At 41.0% G+C, this 20,612-nt stretch overlaps 1 protein-coding gene across 4 annotated transcripts in view; it reads left to right on the top strand.

The window, feature by feature from the left end:
* The window catches only part of gria1b (glutamate receptor, ionotropic, AMPA 1b), a 103,923-nt gene that overhangs the window by 47,532 nt on the left and 35,779 nt on the right, over nucleotides 1–20,612 (top strand). For all 4 annotated transcript variants that reach the window (XR_015519535.1, XM_087299440.1, NM_205730.3 and 1 more), the window contains 3 exon segments: nucleotides 3,663–3,767; nucleotides 4,114–4,224; nucleotides 6,840–7,046. Coding sequence is in view for 3 of the 4 variants with exons in the window: in XM_087299440.1 (XP_087155566.1) it covers nucleotides 3,663–3,767; nucleotides 4,114–4,224; nucleotides 6,840–7,046 (423 nt within the window). In the remaining variant the exon portion in view is untranslated.

The raw sequence follows: 20,612 nt of genomic DNA, 5'->3' as shown, positions 1-20,612 counted from the left end.
CTTTCTGGATTAATATTATTTTTTATTACTTTTCTGTCTTGTTTTTATAATGTACCTGTGACATACTGTACGGTGTCCTTGAGTGTTGTGGAAGGCGCCTATAAATAAAATGTATTATCATTATTATTAAATAAATAAATTTATTCTAAAGGTCAGGGAGTTCCTCAAAGTATTTTATAAAGGGGACCAATTATCTAAGACAGGCATGCCCTAACTATTTCATATGACAGGCCAAAAACTAAATATCATTGAGAGCCGCGGGCCGAAGGTAAATATACCAAATGATATTACTTTAAAGTAACCATTGGTAATTTTTTCTTAATAATATTTTAGAATAAATATAAAACATTACTTCAAACATAATACCTAGTGCAGTATAACTTTTTACATTATTTTTTTTAATAAAACATAAACAATCACATTTATAACACAATGGAGAAAGCTAAATACACTAATCAAGCAAAATCTTGATTTGCTCACCAAAGTCTGGTGAAAGTATGTACAGTACATTTAAACAAAATCTTATTAATTTACACCATTTAGTTGAAACATTGAATTTAAGTTAGCTTTTAACAATAAAACCAACAAACCCTACTTTTGGCATCTTTGGTCTTAGAACTTGCCTTTTAAGCCTCGAATTATGTATTTAATCTTTTCCAATTAAACGCAAGACATCACTTCATTTATCCAGCCAGCGTGTGTTGGGGGTCTACTCTTTTCCACTAAAATTAAAAGTAGTAGTGTTAGTAGTGTTGTGAAAGCAATAGCCAAATGTATATCTTTACCGAGATCTGCAGTATATTCTCAGCCATGACACCAAAAGTGACTATCAATGGATCTGGGTCAATTGGAATGCCATATATCGGTTCGTATGTTTCAAAAATCCCCTTCCAAAACTCTTCTAGCTTGGGAAAAAACTAGAACATATGAGCAGTGGTAGCAGGTGATTGTGAACATCTACCACATGCAGGGCTAACATTTGGGTATTTTTTTTTCTAATTTAGAGTTAGTCAAATGTAGCCTATAGAGAACCTTACATTGAACCTTACATTGTCTAGCACATAGTGAGGATGAATGCAACTTTGTTAAAGCCCATTCTACATCTGAAAATTCTCTGCTAAATTCATCTTACCAAGCTTCATGATTAAACTCCTAGTTCTGCGGGTTTGTAGATGTAATAATTGAATATATGCTTGAGATGAGACCCCTGTTCTGTGTGTTCAATTCAAGCAAATTCTCAATGGGTGATGTAGGGGTATTTCTGGGAAGAAAACAAATACCTTCTTAGTGAGACTCCAAGGGTATTTTTAAAGCACCAGATTTTCTCTAGTTGCCTATAATAGCCGGCAACAAGCTCTTTGCAACTCTCACATGGTCACCCACTGAAGCTTAGCAGGGCCAGCAGAGGCCACTCAACCTGCTGTCTGTGTGGGTCCAAATGCCCCAGTAAAGTTAAAGGGACACTATGCTGTCAGTGAGTGGCGTCTTTCAGATCCTGACTCTCTGTGGTCATTAAAAGTCCCAGGATGTCCTTCAAAAAATACTTTTTTGCCCACTGGTTTCTGTCCTAACCATCCTCATACCATCATTGGCTTCATCACTCTGTCTCCTCTCCACCAATCAGCTGGTGTGTAGTGTGTGACATGTCGCAATATGACTGCCGTTGCATCATCCAGGTGGATGCTGCACACTGGTGGTAGATGAGGAGATTCCCCCCGATGTGTAAAGCGCTTTGAGTGTCCAGAAATGTGCTATATAAATGTAAGGAATTATTATTATTATTGATAATAATAATAATTAATACAATTATATTAATATTAAAATGTTTATATTGTTATGAGTAATAGTAATAATACTAGTTATTTGTATTATTATTATGGTTCTTGTTATACATTATTATTATTATTATTATTATTATTATTATAACCTTTATTTTACCAGGAAAGACACATTGAGATTAAAAATCTCTTTTACAAGAGCTCCCTGGCCAAGATTGGGCAGTACACAAGTCATATGAGTCCAACAGTTAACTAACAAAAAACAATTTACAGTTAACATGAATCACACCGACAAACTATTCAAAACATCTATAAACCTGTGTTTCAACTTCTAAATCTTTTATATTCTTTTTAAAAGCATGTAGTTAAATCAAGTCTTTGAACTGCAACTGTTTTTGCAGATTATTCCAAGCAAAAGGTGCTGCGTACTTAAAAGCCTTTTTTCCAATCTCAGTGCGCACTTTAGGAACAGACAGTAAATAAATATACTGTGACCGAGGACCATAGTTAAGAAACAGGCTTTTCACAAATGTAATTCTGGAGATGTGATGGGAGTAAACCCAGTATAGATTTGTAAACAAGGATATGCCAATGCTTGAGCCTACGAATGGACAAAGCAGACCAAACTACCATAGTATACAGCACACAATAATGATGAGTAAGAGATTTAAAATTTGTTATAAATCTAAGTGCACCATGGTAAACAGTATCTAATGCATTCAGACTTTGAGACGAAGCATGTATATAGATAACATCACCGTAGTCCAATGTCGACATGAATGTTGCCTCAACCAGCTTCTTTTTAGCATCAAAAGAAAGGCAGTTTTTAATTCTAAAATAGAAGCCTAAAATCATTTTTAATTTTTTCACCAATTGCTGAATGGGAGTACTAAAAGAAAGTGTATCATCAATTAAAACTCTGGGACACCAATTCAATCTCTGCACCATGAGTAGTAGCAATAGGACCTAATTTTTGCTTAGCTTGTTTTGAATTTGAAAATAACATAAGTTTTGTTTTATTGGCATTTAAAACTAATTTTAACTCAGATAGATTTTCTTGAAGTACATTGAAAGCGATCTATAGTTGAGAAAGGGCCAGCTTAGGTGTAGATGCAGCCATGTATATAACTGTATCATCCGCATAATAATGAAAATGGGCATTTTTGATATTTTTGATCAATATTATTTATATATATATAGTGAAAAGAAGAGGCCCTAATACTGAACCCTGTGGAACTCCTTTAGTTACAATCAAAGTTCTAGAAACAAGGCCATCCGCTTGCACACATTGATTTCGATTTGTAAGGTAGTTTTTAAAGCAACCAATAGCATGATCAGATAAACCAATACTTTTGAGGCGTTGTAACTACTATCACTACTACAGATACTCATAATAATACTAATAATTAATTAAATATTTATTTAAATATACCTTCCAATTTTTCCTAGCAGCAAATAAGTATAATAAATTAATTTAAATAAATATGATAAGTTTTTGTACCCTTTTTCTGAGATCTTAATGTACCAATGTCCCATATGCACATTATAAGTGAATTAAGTAAACTTACTGTTTATTGCCAGCCAAGCCACTCTGAGACAGAAAACACTGGGTCATTTGCTGTTAATGTTTACATATAAACACTGTTGTGCTTCACTCTAAAACACGCAGTGAATGTATTTAATAAAACCACTGTCTTTGCCATTTGATAATGGCACTAAGCCATAGCTATTTCATTTTTATTTCAATTATTCATGCAGCCCTAAAATAAGTGTCATTTGACTCCCTGTACAAAAATGTAAATCAGCTTTCACAGATAGTGAAGTTCTGCGTATGCTAATATGAGCTGATGAACAATCCGATTGTGTGTGATTCTCTCTCTGTAGGTGCAGTTTGAAGGACTTACAGGACATGTTCAGTTTAATGACAAAGGACATCGAACCAATTTCACTGTCAGTGTGATGGAGTTTGGCCCAAGCGGACCCAAAAAAGTAAATGGGATTGTTTTTTTTTTCTCTGCTTGCACGCAAATGAGGCTCATTAATCCCAATGAGCATGCATTCTAACTTTTCAGTGGAAATCTGAAAACATGTTCTTGACATTCTCCTGACATAAATTTGATTGCTAATGATTAACCTGAGGTTGCACCTGAAACTTCAGCCCCGGCTGTGATGAAAGCGAATCAAGTGTTAGTCACAGACCGGCTTAAAGAGCCGCGTATGCATTTCAAATGATTACAGCTCCTCTTAAGCCGTCAATATGAATATTTAACAATCTAAAAATAGTGGCTCTGAAATTCCTGTGCGCTGCTGTGATATTCCTCCCTCCTGCCTGCAGGTGGGCTACTGGAATCAACGTGAGAAATATGTGAGCACAGCTACTTACAGCAACATGCTCAACGAGACGTTCGGACTGCAAAACAGGACCTACGTCGTCACTACCATCCTGGTGAGTTTGTCAGTACAGCTTTTTTTTTGTTCCCCTGATCTGGCAATGCATCCCATCAGTGTGGATTACAAGTCATCAGTGTCATCAAGATGAAATGCTGCGTGTGTTTTTTCATGCAGATAATGATCTGGAGGTGTGTGACATATAGCTGAAGTCTGCACTAAACAGAACTGCACAAATGAACTCTCCAGTCCCAAACTCTTAAAAATAAAGGTGCACTACACTGCAACAGAATGTTTTTCTTAGATTTTATTTTGTCTTGTTTCTAGTGCAAATATATATATATATATATATCTGTCTTTCGGAAGAGATGTTAAACCGAGGTCCAGACTCTCTGTGGTCATTAAAAACCCCATGGCACTTCTCGTTAAGAGTAGGGGTGTAACCCTGGTGACCTGGCTAAATTCCCTCCATCGGCCATTACGATCATGGTCTCCCAATCATCCCCATCCCCGTCTATCCACTCCACCTTTAGCTGGTGTGTGGTGAGCACTCTGGTGCCATTGTCCTGTGGCTGCTGTCGCATCACCCAAGTGGATGCTGCACACTGGTGGTGGTATGGAGAGACTCCCTTTCATGATTGTGAAGCGCTTTGGCTATATGGCCATACACGATAAACGTGTTATAAAAAAAATTGCATTAATTACTTACTTACTTTAAAAATTCTTAAATCAAGAAGTATTTTCTAGACAAACAAAGCATATCATCTTGCTTTTAGAAATAATATGCCAAAATGTATTTGTTGTTGAATAACTGATTCAGTTATTCACAGACAATTTCAAGATATATTGTCTCAGTTACCTGCTCTATACAATACAGAAGACTTCAGTAATACTGATAAATGTGTTTTCACATAAAAAATGACATCTTTTTACGTAAGCTGGGCTTCTTTCATTCAAGTTTAGTTAAAGTCCTCTTATTTTACTCTTGAAGAGGCTTTTCCTTGTTTTATTTAAAAATGTTTTACTAATTGTAATATTAAAGTTCTCCCTGCGTTCGCGTGGGTTTCCTCTGAGTGCTCCAGTTTCCCCCACAGTCCAAAGACATGTGGTACAGAAGAATTGGGTAGGTTAAATTGTCCGTAGTGTATGAGTGTGAATGAGTGTGTATGGATGTTTCCCAGAGATGGGTAGCTGCTGGAAGGGCATCCGCTGTGTGAAACAAACGCTGGACAAGTTGGCTGTTCATTCCGCTGTGGCAACCCCAGATTAATAAAGGGACTAAGCCGAAAAGAAAATCAATAAATGTTTAAGGTTCATGTCAAAAGCAGAAAAAGGAACAAACAATACAGCTATCATTATAAATATAATTTTACAAGGGTTTCACAGTGAACCTGATACATCATAGAGTATTAGATGTGCATGTTTTTAACTAAGGTAGTGTGCTTTTTATTTTTTTAAATGCACATGTGTTATTATAAGCTTATGTTATTAATGTTTTTAAATATAAAACATGAGCAATATTATTTAAAAGTTTATTTAAAAAAGTAACTATATAAAAATGTTTAACAATTTTAACCTAAACCAGGTTATGTGTTTGTTGTTGAATAACTGATTCAGTTATTCACAGAAAGTTCTGTAATTCAGTAGTTCACAGTAAAGTGAAGTGGCTTATGGATGTTATGAATGGGCCGTTGAATCACTGACTCATTTGATTAATTCAAAAACACAGATTCTTTCATCAATGAACACCTTGTGATTAGACTTGTTGACAGAACTGCAAATGCAGACTTATTTGAACAGCTTGAAATATTATAGCAAACTGACTTAAACAGGCATTATAACTGTAACCTAAAATTATCTCTAGCGTTTTTTATGATATTTTAATAATCATATTTTGATGAAGTTCCTGTCCAGTGTTCTAGAACAAGGACAAAATAATAATAAATAATACAGTCACCATGTACTCTGTGATGTTTTTTCTGGTATTACTTGTTCCATGGTTTAAATAAAAGATGATTCAAATTCTCAAAATTCATCACTGCATGATCCTGCACTCAGAAGAGTTTGTTCTCTGCCTCTAGGGTGAATCTCCATCCTCTCAGGAAGGTGAGAGGTAGCGTGAGTCTTCTGAACCCTGCTGGGTTTACTGTTCTGCTCATTACGGACACAGTTTGTGGGCTGACTCCGAGTTTTGAGTGGCTATTAATCTTATTTCAGTGCAACTCCAAAAAGAAATACCTTCATCCCTTGAGGACTCTTCTTTGACTGTAGTTAGACCCTTACAGTATTGATTTGTCTTTTGTATGGCTGTAATGTCATACCTATGCTGTTCATAATGTGTATTCGATGTCAATACACATAATGAACATTGTGCATTGTCGTATACATATTTAATATACATGATTTCATCTCTGTTTCTTCTCCTTGTTTTTTTTCCCTGTTGATGTTGTTTTGTGCATTCTATATGATTGAACTGAACTCTTTCATTATTTATAAGCTGAGAAATACGCTGGAAATGCAAGATCCATTTGATGTAGATGATGCAAGGTTTTCTTCCAAGCCTCTTTGAATCACGCAGTAACTAAAGAACTACACTGATCTGGCCTGTACTACAACACAAAAGACTAAATGCACAATTAACCTACACTGTGTTTCTGTGCTTTTTGTTTGCAGGAAGCTCCATATGTGATGCTGAAGAAGAACCACGAGCAGCTAGTAGGGAATGATAAATATGAGGGTTATTGTGTGGAGCTTGCGGCAGAAATCGCCAAACACGTGGGCTATTCCTACAGACTAGAGCTCGTGGGAGATGGAAAGTATGGAGCCAGAGATGCAGAGACAATGATGTGGAATGGGATGGTTGGAGAACTAGTGTATGGCGTAAGTAGATATTATCATTGAATATTTTGTGTGGTAGAGATTGAATGATTGACTGCTTTATTATATTTTCAATTAAGTTTTTCCAGTTTTCCATTAATTAGTTAATTAGTTTGTTTACTTAACATTTTTTTTATCTTATATATATTTTTTTTATTTAAATTGTATTTTATTGCAGAGGATTGGTATATTAGGTTTGTGTCGAGCATACATTAAGAGCCACACTAGGCAGGAAAACATTAAGTATATGTAAAGATTATCAAGGTCAGTATGGCATGGATTTATTGATTGATTAATGATTTATTAACAAAATGTTTATTGGTTGATTAATTGGATGATTGATAACATTTTTATTTCCTTTCTAATTTACCTGTATTTTATTTTATTTTATTCTATTTTATGTTTTGATATTTTTAATGTTTAGTTCACCCTAAAATAAAGTAGTTTTCCTCAATCTAATCTAATCTTTGTTTATTTTCACACAAATTAAGATATTTTAGATAAAATCCGAGAGCTCCCTCATCCTCCAAAGACAGCAACAGCCCTGATACGTTCAAAGTCCCAAAAAGGCACCAAAATCTTTGTCAAAACATTCACTGTAAAAAGTTTAGGCCAGTAAAAAAAAAAAAATCTTTATTTCCTTTTGCTTTTTCTTGTTCACTCAACTTTTAAAAACATCAGCTGCTCTCACCTAAAATTATTTGTCAGAAATACAAACAACAATTAGTTGGGTTAAAATAAGATTATTACTTTTCTGGAGAGGTGAACTACTCTGTAACAAAACTTTCTAAGTTATTCCAACTGAAAATGTTTTTGTCTGCAGAACTGGAATGCCTGAAGTTGAGAATGATTTTATTGTGTACTCAAGGTTTTTTTTTTCACTTTTAATTAATAGGACAGTAGAGAATATAGACAAGAAAGTTTGGGGAGAGGGGCATAGAACCTCGAGGCGGGAATCAAACTCAGGTCTCCGTGAACACCGGAGTGCCATGTGACGACACACTAACCACTATGCTATTGGCACCAACGTATCCTCAACTTTTGAAAACATCAGTTGCACTGAACTAAAATGTCTGAAGTTGAATGAACAAAAAACTCTTTTGGATATTGGTATTAAGAAATAATACATTTTCAAAACAAACAAACAATCATATTTCAACTTAAAAAAGAGAAAGCCATGCTTCACATGTAAAGTTTGTCCTGACATGTTTTGATGCTTGTTTTGTTTACTGTTATTGTTGTTTTACCTCCTGTCTTGTTTCTAATTCTGTGTCTAATACATTTTTTGTTAACATTTGTCTCTGTTTTAATTTTTTTTAGTTGAAGTATGTTTGTTTGTTCTGATAATGTATCATTTCTTAATACCAACTCCCACAAGAGTTTTTGTTTTTTGTTCACTCAACTTCAGCAATTTAGGCCAGTGCAACTGATGTTTTCAAAAGTTGAGTACACATCGGCGCCAATGGTGTGGTGGTTATTGTGTTGACACATGGCACTCCCTCTCTCTCCTCTACCCACACTTTACTGTCTATGCTTTACTGTCCTATCAATTAAAGGTGAAAAAATGCTGAGTACACAAGAAAAAGAAAATAAGAATTATGTTTTTTTTTTTGTTGACTCAACTTTAAGCATTCCAGTTTCCCTTCGGGGGGAACTTCAGCACTATAAGTGGATTTGATTTGTAAAATCCACGCATTGGGAGGATTCGGATCAGAAGCCGCTTGTCTGGAGAGTATTGAACGGGCCAATGAATGAATTAATTGGCAGCGTAAGCTTGCGCAGGTGTGCGACATCTGCAATTATCTCAGCATATAAGCACACCTGAAGCCAGCAGACGCCATCCTTTTCGCTTCAGATCCTTTCTGAGTGAGTCGATGAGGGTTCCTCTTGCTGATCAGCACTTCAGAGCGAACGAGTGTGTCTCCCGGTCCAGAGTGGGTCTTCGCGGTGGCAGACGGTCGAGCTGGGTTACTCCCTTGCCTGCGGTTCTTTGGGTCCGGTCCTCCAGAGCGGTGCGTATAGTTGCAAACTTTCCTAAAAGAGCAACACAGTCGTGCAGCACGTCTTTTTCAGGATGGCGCTCCGACTGTGCGTTTCTGGATGCGGGGGTTTCCTGGCTCCGGATGATGGACACGATCACTGCATTGCATGTTTGGGGGTCCAGCATGTTAATGCGGTGCTCGCGGGCGGTTCATGTCGTCATTGCGATGCCATGACCGTTGCACAGCTAAGATCGCGGCTAACTTTCGCAAGAGAGCGAGCCACCCCAGTTGCCTCCTGTTCTAAAAAAGCAGCGGGCGCTCGGGCAGATCTGAGGGTTTCAGCGGGAGATAATCCGCCACCAACGGGCTCGCGGACCTCTCGCTCCTCACGGCGCTCCATCCAAGCTTCGGGTGGTGAGAGTGATCCGTCTAACCAGATGGTAGCTCTCACACTCGCTGACACCGGAGATCAGATGTCCTCCGCGGCATCGGAGGGTGGGCTTTCACTGTCCGACGAAGATCCGGACCCGCTCGCCCCCTCCGGGCAGGTGAGCGATGTCAAATCGGATCCTGAAGCGGACATGTTAGCCGTGCTTTCCCGGGCTGCTTCGGCCGTGGGGTTGGAGATGGTTTATCCCCCAGCTCCGCGGCCGGACTGACTAGATGGGTGCTACGTAGAGGACCAGAAGGCGAAGCCTTCGAAGCCTCTCGTCCCCTTCTTCCCGGAAGTGCACAGTAGGCTCACGCAGTCTTGGAGGGCACCTTTCTCTGCCCGTGCTGCGTGTGCCTCCGCCCTCACCGCCCTTGACGGCGGAGCTGCCAGGGGGTATGAGGCGATCCCGTCAGCGGAGCGCGCTATCGCGGTCAATCTTTGTCCGCGCGGCGCCTCTACGTGGCGGGGTTTGCCCCGCCTCCCGTCCAAAGCCTGTAGGTTGTCTGCCTCCCTCGGAGCCAGAGCTTATAAGGCTGCGGGCCAGGCTGCTTCTGCTTTGCACGCGATGGCCACCTACCAGCGCTACCAAGCGCAGGCGCTGGCCGAGCTGCACGAGGGCGGGTCCAACCCAAGCTTATTACATGAGCTGCGCACCGCGACCGACTATGCTCTTCGGACTACTAAGTCCGCCGCGTGTGCGCTGGGGAGGACGATGTCCACACTTGTGGTTCAGGAACGCCACCTCTGGCTAAACCTGGCCGATATGCGCGACGTTGACAAAGTTCGCTTTCTTGACTCGCCCATATCCCAGGCTGGCCTGTTCGGCGACACCGTCGGTGAATTCACCCAGGAATTCAAGGCGGTGAAAGAGCAGTCGGATGCGATGGGCAATGTCATCTATCGGCGTGGCCGTAAGCCCGCTCCGCCCGCCGAGCCATCCACCTCCGCTGTTCCTCGCCGAGGGCGCCCGCCAACGAGTGCTGCCCCACCCCCGCCTGCGCCTCCGGCCAAGCGGGCGCGGCGTTCACCTCGAAAGCAGGCAGCCCCTCCTGCCCAGGGCGCCGTTAAGTCCGGTAAACGGACCGCGAAGCGTCCCTGAGACAGGCCATCCGGAGAAGAGGAAACTTGCTCTTTCCCCGCTGGAGGGCGGGGCCCCGATAACAACGGTACTTTTCAGTGCCACCAAAACATCAGTAAAAGAACACTTTTTCCCTTCCCCGGATGTGACTGCACGAGTTCTGCCAGTCCGGGACGCGCTGCCTTCCGGCTCGCAGACTCTACGTGCTTCGCCAGTGGCTCACGAGCGCTGGGGGGACGGTCTCCCTTCCCTCAGCCCTCCAGCCCCCTCTCCGGAGTCAGGGTGCGGAGCCAGAGCGAATCGCTCTCCTCCAGCTCTTCCGTGGGACCCTCGTGCTTCCCGGATCAGCACACCCACTCCGCGCTGCCCCACCGCTGGTACGTCAGCGATTGTAGCGATGACTCCATTAGCGAGGGCTCTGCCTGCCTGGTTAGCGCAGGCCAGCCCCTCGCGGTGGCTCATACGCACAATCAGACTCGGTTACGCGATTCAGTTCGCGAAACGGCCCCCCAAGTTTACGGGCGTGTATTTCTCCAGGGTCAACCCCCTGTCCGCCCCTGTCTTGCGAGAGGAGATTGCTGCCCTCCTGGCGAAGGGTGCAATCGAGCCGGTTCCTCCAGCCGAGATGGAGAGTGGGTTTTACAGCCCATACTTCATCGTACCCAAAAAGTGCGGTGGGTCACGGCCAATCCTAGATCTGCGCGTTTTGAACCGCTGTCTGCACAGGCTGCCGTTCAGAATGCTCACGCAGAGGCGCATTCTCCAATGCGTTCGTCCTCGGGATTGGTTTGCAGCCATAGACCTGAAGGAAGCGTATTTCCATGTCTCCATTCTTCCACGCCACCGCCAATTTCTGTGGTTTGCGTTCGAGGGTCGAGCGTGGCAGTACAAGGTCCTCCCCTTCGGGCTCTCTCTGTCTCCGCGGGTCTTCACCAAACTCGTGGAGGGTGCCCTAGCGCCCCTTCGGCTCGCGGGCATTCGCATACTCAATTATCTCGACGACTGGCTGATTTTAGCCCACTCGCGGGAGCAATTGATTATGCACAGGGACAAGGTGCTTCGGCATCTCCGCCTACTGGGGCTTCAGGTCAACCGAGAAAAGAGCAAACTCGCCCCCGTGCAGAGGATTTCTTTTCTCGGGATGGAGCTGGACTCGATTACCATGGTAGCGCACCTCTCCGAGGAACGCGCTCGCCTGTTGCTGAACTGTCTGAGGGAGCTCGACAGCAAACTAGTGGTCCCACTGAAGTTCTTTCAGAGGCTCCTGGGGCATATGGCATCCGCAGCCGCCGTCACGCCGCTCGGGTTGCTCCATATGAGACCACTTCAGCACTGGCTTCACGATCGGGTCCCCAGACGCGCATGGCACGCGGGCACACACCGGGTCTCGGTTACTGCGCTGTGTCGCCGCGCCCTCAGCCCTTGGAACGACCCCTCGTTCCTACAGGCCGGTGTGCCTCTAGGACAGTCGTCCAGCCATGTTGTTGTTTCAACAGACGCTTCCAACACGGGTTGGGGGGCCGTGTGTCGCGGGCATGCGGCTGCGGGCCTCTGGAAGGGTGCCCAGCTGCATTGGCATATCAATCGCCTAGAGCTGTTGGCAGTGTTCCTCGCTCTCCACCGCTTTTTACCGGTGCTGGAGCGGCAACACGTGCTGGTCAGAACGGACAGTATGGCGGCGGCGGCGTATATCAACCGCATGGGGGGTATGCGCTCTCGCCGCATGTCTCAGCTCGCCCGCCGTCTGCTCCTCTGGAATCACCCGCAGCTGAAATCGCTGCGCGCCATTCACGTCCCAGGCACGCTCAATCGTGCAGCCGATGCGCTCTCACGACAGCTGTTACGTCCTGGAGAATGGAGACTCCACCCCGAGTCTGTTCAGCTGATATGGGCGCGATTCGGGGAGGCCCAGATCGATCTGTTTGCTTCCCCCGAGAACGCTCACTGCCAGTTGTTTTTTTCCCTGACCGAGGGCTCTCTCGGCACGGATGCACTGGCCCACAGCTGGCCTCGGGGCATGCGCAAGTATGCGTTTCCCCCAGTGAGCCTGCTCGCGCAGTTTCTGTGCAAGGTCAGGGAGGACGAGGAACAGGTTCTGCTAGTTGCGCCCCTTTGGCCCAACCGGACCTGGATATCAGAGCTCTCACTCCTCGCGACGGCCCTCCCCAGGCGGATCCCTTTGAGAGAGGACCTATTCTCTCAGGGACAGGGCACCATCTGGCACCCTCGCCCCGATCTTTGGAACCTCCACGTGTAGTCCCTAGACGCGAGGAAGACTTAGTTAACCTACCGACTGCGGTGGTTAATACCATCACTCAGGCTAGAGCCCCCTCCACGAGGCGCGCCTACGCCCTGAAGTGGAGTCTATTCACTGAATGGTGCGTCTCTCGCAGAGAAGACCCCCGAAATTGCCAGATTAGTGTTGTGCTCTCTTTCCTTCAAGAGAAGTTGGACAGCAGGCTGTCGCCCTCCACTCTCAAGGTTTACGTGGCCGCCATCTCCGCTTATCATAGCGCGGTAGCTGGCGGCACCGTGGGAAAGCATAACCTGGTCATCCAGTTCCTTAGGGGTGCTAGGCGAATTAATCCATCTCGCCCCCCTCTCATGCCCTCTTGGGATCTCGCCCTCGTTCTCACGAGTCTGCGATCCGATCCCTTTGAGCCACTCGAATCAGTATCTCTAAGATTTCTGTCCCTGAAGACAACTCTGCTGGTTGCGTTGGCCTCCATCAAGAGGGTCGGGGACCTGGAGGCATTTTCGGTCAGTGACTCGTGCCTGGAATTCAGGCCGGATTACTCTCACGTCATCCTGAGACCCCGCCCCGGTTATGTGCCCAAGGTTCCTACCACCCCCTTTAGAGATCAGGTAGTGAACCTGCAAGCGCTGCCCCCGGAGGAGGCAGACCCAGCCCTTTCTTTACTTTGTCCAGTTCGCGCTCTGCGCATTTATCTGGACCGTACTCAGAATTTTAGATCATCTGAGCAGCTCTTTGTCTGTTATGGCGGTCGGCAGCAGGGAAGTGCCGTATCAAAACAAAGATTATCCCACTGGATTGTGGATGCCATTTCACTCGCTTATTCGAGTCGAGGTCAGCCGTGTCCCCCGGGAGTTCGTGCACACTCCACTCGGAGCGTTGCATCCTCTTGGGCGCGTGCACGCGGCGCCTCTCTAACAGACATCTGTAGAGCTGCGGGCTGGGCGACACCCAACACATTTGCAAGGTTTTACAATCTGCGAGTGGAGCCGGTTTCCTCAAGGGTATTAGGTAACCCTTTGGTGATTGAGGAGACAACTCGGTAGGGTGTTGAAACACGCTTGCTGCGCCATTCTCCCTAACACGGAGGTACGTGCGCCTTTTTTATCTGTCTGTAAAGTTCCCCGTCAGGTGAGCCCTGCAGATTCCTCCGTGGCCCCCAGCACTGACTCAGCGGAGGAGTCACTTGCTGGCCCACTACGTTGTAGGTCTGCCCGCTGGTCAGCCCGCGTTTTGGGTATAGGTGCCTGCTATGCATGATCCCCACTAGGCGATCCCATATGCTTATTCCGCCACGGTTAAGTCCCCCCCCTGGGCGGACCCGTGTCTTCCCTCTCCGCTAACCACTCTTTTGCTATGCATACTCCCCCTTTTTAGGGCTAGTCCATATGTAAATTCTGCCATCTATCCCCCCCTTGGGTAACGGATGGCCTCCGCAGCGTCCTCCCTATCGGGATTGCACGCTTCCCAACGTACTGTCGTATTTCCTAGAATTATCTAGATGCTCACGACTTCCCAAAAAATATATCTAAATCCGTAAAACTTCTGTTGAAGTAGGATAAATTAGGGCCAGGGACACGTTGGAGGACCGCGCCCCCCATGATGTGGGTGCGTCACGCTTGCTTGACTATCTCCTCATCGGGGGTGTTGGTAAGGTGCAGTCATTATGGCGCTTTCAATGGGCTCCCAATGCGTGGATTTTACAAATCAAATCCACTTATAGTGCTGAAGTTCCCCCCGAAGGGGAACGTTCGAGGTTACTAAAGTAACCCTTCGTTCCCCGAGGAGGGGAACGGAAGCACTATACTCCGTCGCCATAATGACTGTCCCTTAGCTGTTTGAAAGTCTCTTCAGCTTAAAAGGATGGCGTCTGCTGGCTTCAGGTGTGCTTATATGCTGAGATAATTGCAGATGTCGCACACCTGCGCAAGCTTACGCTGCCAATTAATTCATTTATTGGCCCGTTCAATACTCTCCAGACAAGCGGCTTCTGATCCGAATCCTTCCAATGCGTGGATTTTACAAATCAAATCCACTTATAGTGCTTCTGTTCCCCTCCTCGGGGAACGAAGGGTTACTTTAGTAACCTCGAACGTTCTGCAGACAAACATTTTCAGTCGGCACATTTTAAAAAATTGTGTTACAGAGTTCAACTCTCCAGAAAATAAATAATCTTATGTTAACCCACTTAAATGTTTTTTGTATTACTGATAAATAAGTTTAGGTCAGTGCAGCTGATGTTTTCAAAAATTAAGTGAACAAGAAAAAACGAAAGCAAATAAGGATTTTTTTTTTGTACTGACTTTTTAGAGTGATCTATGTGACTTCAGTGGTTCTGCTGAAACTGTTCATATGAAGCTGCTGCATTCATCCCTTGAGGACTCACAGCAAATTTAATTTTGCCTTCGTCTCCCATGTTTATGCACATTTACTGCAGACAATACCACACTTTGATCACACATTTATTTAAATTTGCACTGTTTTTGCTCTCATGCATTGTTGCTCCTCGTATATAGTTGTACTGACACTATGCGGCTTTGCGAGTTTACTTTGCGAGTTTACACTATGCAAGTTTACTGTCTTTAATTTATTACAAGCATGCACTGTTTTAACAAAGAGTTGAACAGATCTTTTAATCCAAGTTCCTTTGCAAATTCTCTTTTGTGGACTTGTTTATATACATAACTACAGAGATGCATATATGTTAATATGTGCCTGTCAATTAAGTCAGTGGGTGGGGAAAACCACACTCTTATGTCATGCTGCAGTGGGCTTTAAAATCACTGGAATGTGGACTTTTGTTTATATCAATCCAATATGACTGTGGACACACTATATCTACACATAGTTCTGTTCAATCAGCTTCCAAAAGTTGATTTTGCATCATAGGTACCCTTTAAGTGTAAGTGCGTCTGTATCACACATTTAGAATATATCTGCATTTTGTCCATTTCCTGAACGCAATCTCTTTAACAATGACAAAAAAATAAATAAAAAAATAAATAAACCGCAATGTGTACAAATTTTGTCACAGAACAAAGAACAGGACATGTTGTCTCCAAACCTCAATGCCTCAGGTTGAACAAAACATTTTTTATTTGGTCTCTCATCAGCACTCATGAAAAAGATTTCCCCTCCTGTCCTGTCTCCTCCCCTCATGTTAGAACAATTTCTGATTTTGCAATATAGCAAAGAGTCCAGGCACCCTACTGAAAAAAGGTCAATTAGATAGGTATAGTTAAGAATACCAAAAAATAGTGTTTGGTTTTCATAGCCACTCTTAGTTCTTGGTTGTAGTTTCTTTTTGAGAGCATGTTTACCCTGAGGCTGCAGCATTAGTGGCTTTGGAAAGCTAAGCAGTGTCAGATGTAGTCTGTCTTCGTTGGGCTAAATGCGAACACTCCAGCTCAGTGTTGTCAAGCGGCATTCGTTACTATTCTTTTCTGCTTGAAGAAAATACAGCATTATTATAAAGCACGGAAAGAGTGATAGTGCACGAGGGATTCTCTTGAGGACATAGCGCTGAGTAGAACTGACTCTGTAGTGATCCGTGATTCTTGAAGTTATTTATATGTTCGGCTGCTTCTAAAATTGTAGATAAAGCTTTTTGTTGCTTTGTGCTTGATTTGTAATTCCAGTGAGTTCTGAAAACCTACTGAGGAAAAGTCTTGTTGTGTGTGAAACTGGATCTCAAAGCTTTGTAATACACATTCTGAATGTTTGATTTCATCACTTTCTGTGAAGCCACTCAAAGCATGAGTAGTATGCTTTATTGTTAACGTAGTAAATCACACAGGACCAAAAATGAAAATGTATTTATTCATTATTCACCCTGGTGGTATTCCACTCTAATATGTCCTTCTTTACTTTCCATAAAAGGATAAAATATTTAAAAAAATGTCATGCTCACCCACATAATGTTGATAAATAGCAATATTTTAAAGTTTTAAATAACAACAAAATGATAATTCGAGAATTTGACACAAACAATAGCTGTTTCTCAATTTCAACAATGCAGAAAACGGACTTGTGTTTTCGTGAAGACCTATCTGGAGTGCATTTCCAAAAACCATCGTTAGCCTGATAAGCTCGCAAGTTGCATTGTTACAAACATAGTTAATTGATTTGGCATTTCCCAAATTAGTCAATCCAATGAACATTCGCAAACTGCCTTTCAAACTTTTACGCTTGCCACTACCCTTATAGAGCTGTAGTTAGAAGTATACTTCCTGGTTGTGTTCTATCCCCAGTTATCCTCCATTTAGAACATTCTTACATTTAAACTTGGAATGATAAAAAAAAACATTCAAATCATCTCTCTTAGGTGTAATTTGCTTTCAAAATCATTTTACAGTTCAGTTTTAGTGATCTTCACATTGATTATTGCGCTCCCTTTGTAGTGCACTTTTAAAACAAATGCCATTTTGAACGCAGCCGTGGATCATGACGAAAGCTAGAGGTGACTAATTATTTAAAACCCGAATTTATGTTACATCTCCAAAGCTTTTGAAAAGAAAAATAAATAGCATACATTAATGCTTTAAATTTTTAGTGCGTTAATTATTAAGAAATGTATCTGTTCTGTATTTGACATGGTTAAAAGATCTCTGCAGTGGTTTGAATGTGTGTCAAATTGTAAAAGTAGGCTTTTCTAAAAAAAATTTAATGAAAAATAAATAAGCCTTATCCTACTTAATAATAATAATAATAATTATTATTATTATTATTATTATTATTATTATTATTATTATTATTATTATTATTATTATTTTAAGTATGATTTTTTCATTTCTTAATAACTACCCTACTGTAATTAGGCCTACAATCATTAACGACTGATATGATTTATACATGAGATTAGAATACATGTTAGCCTAATTTTATATGGAATATTTTTTTATAATATTTGTAAAGGAAACATATTTAGGTTCTGTATGTGTCGTTTACGTTTATTTCAAATTATGTGGAAAAACGAGTGCACGCTTTTACCAAAAGTAATATTGCATTTAGTTTTTTTTTAAATACGAGTGTGTGTAAAGCAAAATACATAGTTCAAACGATGGATCTGCAACAGTTGTTTTTTTTTTAGGTAAGAGACTACTCACTACATTGTTGTTTTCCTAAATAATGCATTGAACTATGATAGTTTAGCTGTGAGTTATGTCATTGTTTGGGAAATGCACTCCTGGCCAGGTTAACTCTGTAGGCGAAAACACAGAAAGTGTCCTGTGAGAAATCAGATGCTGCATTCTTCCTAATGGCCACTTGACCTTCACATATTTTTAACGAAAAATTATTTAAACATTACAGCATTCATACAATGATTTATTGTTTTTCCCATTTCAATATATAACATACACAAAAACCTTACAAATATACTTTGCACAATACAAATAAGCCAATTTTAATACAAAACTTGGCAAATAAATACCCTTTAAGTGTCTTAATTTGGATTTTCATGGTAATGCTTACTTTCACAGTTTTATTCAGGAAACCTCGTGAGATATATAAGTTATATCTCTGAACTTTAATGATAAGCAGCTGCACTTCCCACCTCCTTTATTCAGCCGCAAAGATTTCCATGACTTCTCAAGCGAGTTTTTTGCTTAAGTCTGCATGCACGCATCCTAAATATCAAGAACACATCCGGAAACTTTTATGCGTCCTGTCTTCTTGTGGTTTTGAGTTTTGGAAATGAACTTTGACAGTTTATGACTATGTTACATGAGAACACGAGGACGCAAGAGCTATGAAGAAAGCTTAATTAGAAACAGTCATTATTTTATTGAGAAAAAGATATTTGTCTTTGTGCTGCTTTGCACTTTCATGGAACTCTATTAGCCTTGCGATTCGCTCTATTTCTGTTTATCTCTAGATTAGGACTCAAGTCATGACAACATGTGTTTTTGTTGCTTTAACTTACAATGTTTCCCATGTTTGAACTTAAATTAAAATTAAAATCCTGTTTTCATTTACTCATGCTTTACAAACACTTATGTGTTTCTTTCTTCTACTGAACACAAAAAAAAGTTTTTAAAGAAAGCTGAAAATCTTCCATTGGGAAAAACAAAACTATGGAAGTCAATGGTTACAAGTCAAAACTAAGCAACGTATGATGTTTTGCAGTTGTTGGCAAATAAATATTTTTACTTAGTTGAAGAAAGTTCATGGGTTATACTTTGTATCCCATTTCTATTAATCTGATATTCACACAACTTTTCTTTTCAGGGTTGAGTCACAGTGAATTACCGGACTAATATTTTCACAAATGCACAAAGTCCAATGTTAAAGATCAGGATTTTTGTTAAATTAAGTATTAAAGATTTAGTTCACCACAAATGAAAAGTTCTTTCATCATTTACTCACCCCTGTGCCGTTCCAAGTCTTCTCATCTTTACAAAACAAATGAAGATTTTTTTTTTAATTCTGTGCTTCTGTTTTTGCTAACCACCTCTACTGTCAGTTCTCACACTCTGCAAAGAAATATTGAATCATTTTAGTTTAGTTTTTTTTTTTTTTTTTTTTTTTTTTTTTGCCATAATATCAGTGGTATGATTGGTCAGACCAATTGTCAATCTGACTCCCTGGGAAGGATCAATAGGTGAAAACAAGGTCAATTTGGGGAACATCTAGAAAAACCCAAAACATGGTCAAATTTAACTTATTTTAATGTTAATTTTAAATTTTTAAATAATGGTTGTACATTATTTACCTAAATTAGAGTTAAACCAACTCGGAGTGTACATTTGAAATTGTTAAGCAAAGAAAACTTTGTTCACTGATCAATGTATGTGAATTAAAGCCTGATATAAATCTATTCATCAAATAAAATGTTGTCTATCAGAAATTGTATTAATATAAATAATCTACTTTCAAATTCATACAGAAGCAAAAATTTTTACTTGTGTATTAAACATAAAGACATTTTTGAGGGGTGAGAAAATTACGATATGCATTTCTTTTTTGATGTAAGTTAATCATATTTTGATTTGTTTGTTTTTTTTAACCTAACACTGTTGTATACCACACAAACACTCACAATATGGCACACAAGTTAAACTATTCTGGGATACTTTTGGGTAAGGTAACACTTTACATTAAGGTTCCATTGGTTATTGTTAGTTAGCAAGTGTTAGCTAACATGAGCAAACAATGTGATGTGTGATCACGCTGTAAGCTCCCACAATAATATCAAGCAATAATAACAGTAGTTTCCATTGTCATAATATTGTGAATTGATACTGCAAATTATGGTAAAAAGCACAGTTACAATTACTGAATTATATTATAATAGTTTAGTTTGTTTATTATTATTGTCATAGTATTCTTATTATTCTTATTATTCATAGAATTGTAGAATCATCCTGGTGGATGAATAACATTTAGTATGTTAAACTAGTGCTTTTTACATAGTTTTAAATTACAAATTTTAAATCCCATAAGCTAAAATTCAAATATAAAATGGAGACAAATGTAGATCTTGCCTTTCAGCAAGGCTGAGGTTGGGATCTTTATCTAAAAAAGGTTGGTGACCACTGACATAACCAGTCAAAAACAGTGGTGTGACTGATGAACATATTAATATGGATTTGAATGTATTCAGTGATGGTAAAGATTATATGAAGTACCCAAATGAGTCTGTGTTATTTGTTTCAGTGGTTGTTATCAGATTGTAACATACCTAATACCTAATATTATTCCAAGTGTAACATACCTTGGAATGTCATAACTGATAAATCAGAATAAATTATTCCAGACAGCCGTGTAATAAATAAATATAATGTGCTGGTTGCTATTCACTGCCATTGTATAGACAACAATG

The sequence above is a fragment of the Danio rerio genome, chromosome 21 (assembly GCF_052040795.2).
Source record: "Danio rerio strain M-AB ecotype USA chromosome 21, GRCz13ab, whole genome shotgun sequence".
In the NCBI taxonomy this organism is placed as follows: Eukaryota; Metazoa; Chordata; class Actinopteri; order Cypriniformes; family Danionidae; genus Danio; species Danio rerio.
Note: the sequence above shows the minus strand (reverse complement) of the source record. Positions and strands in the feature narration are given on the sequence as shown.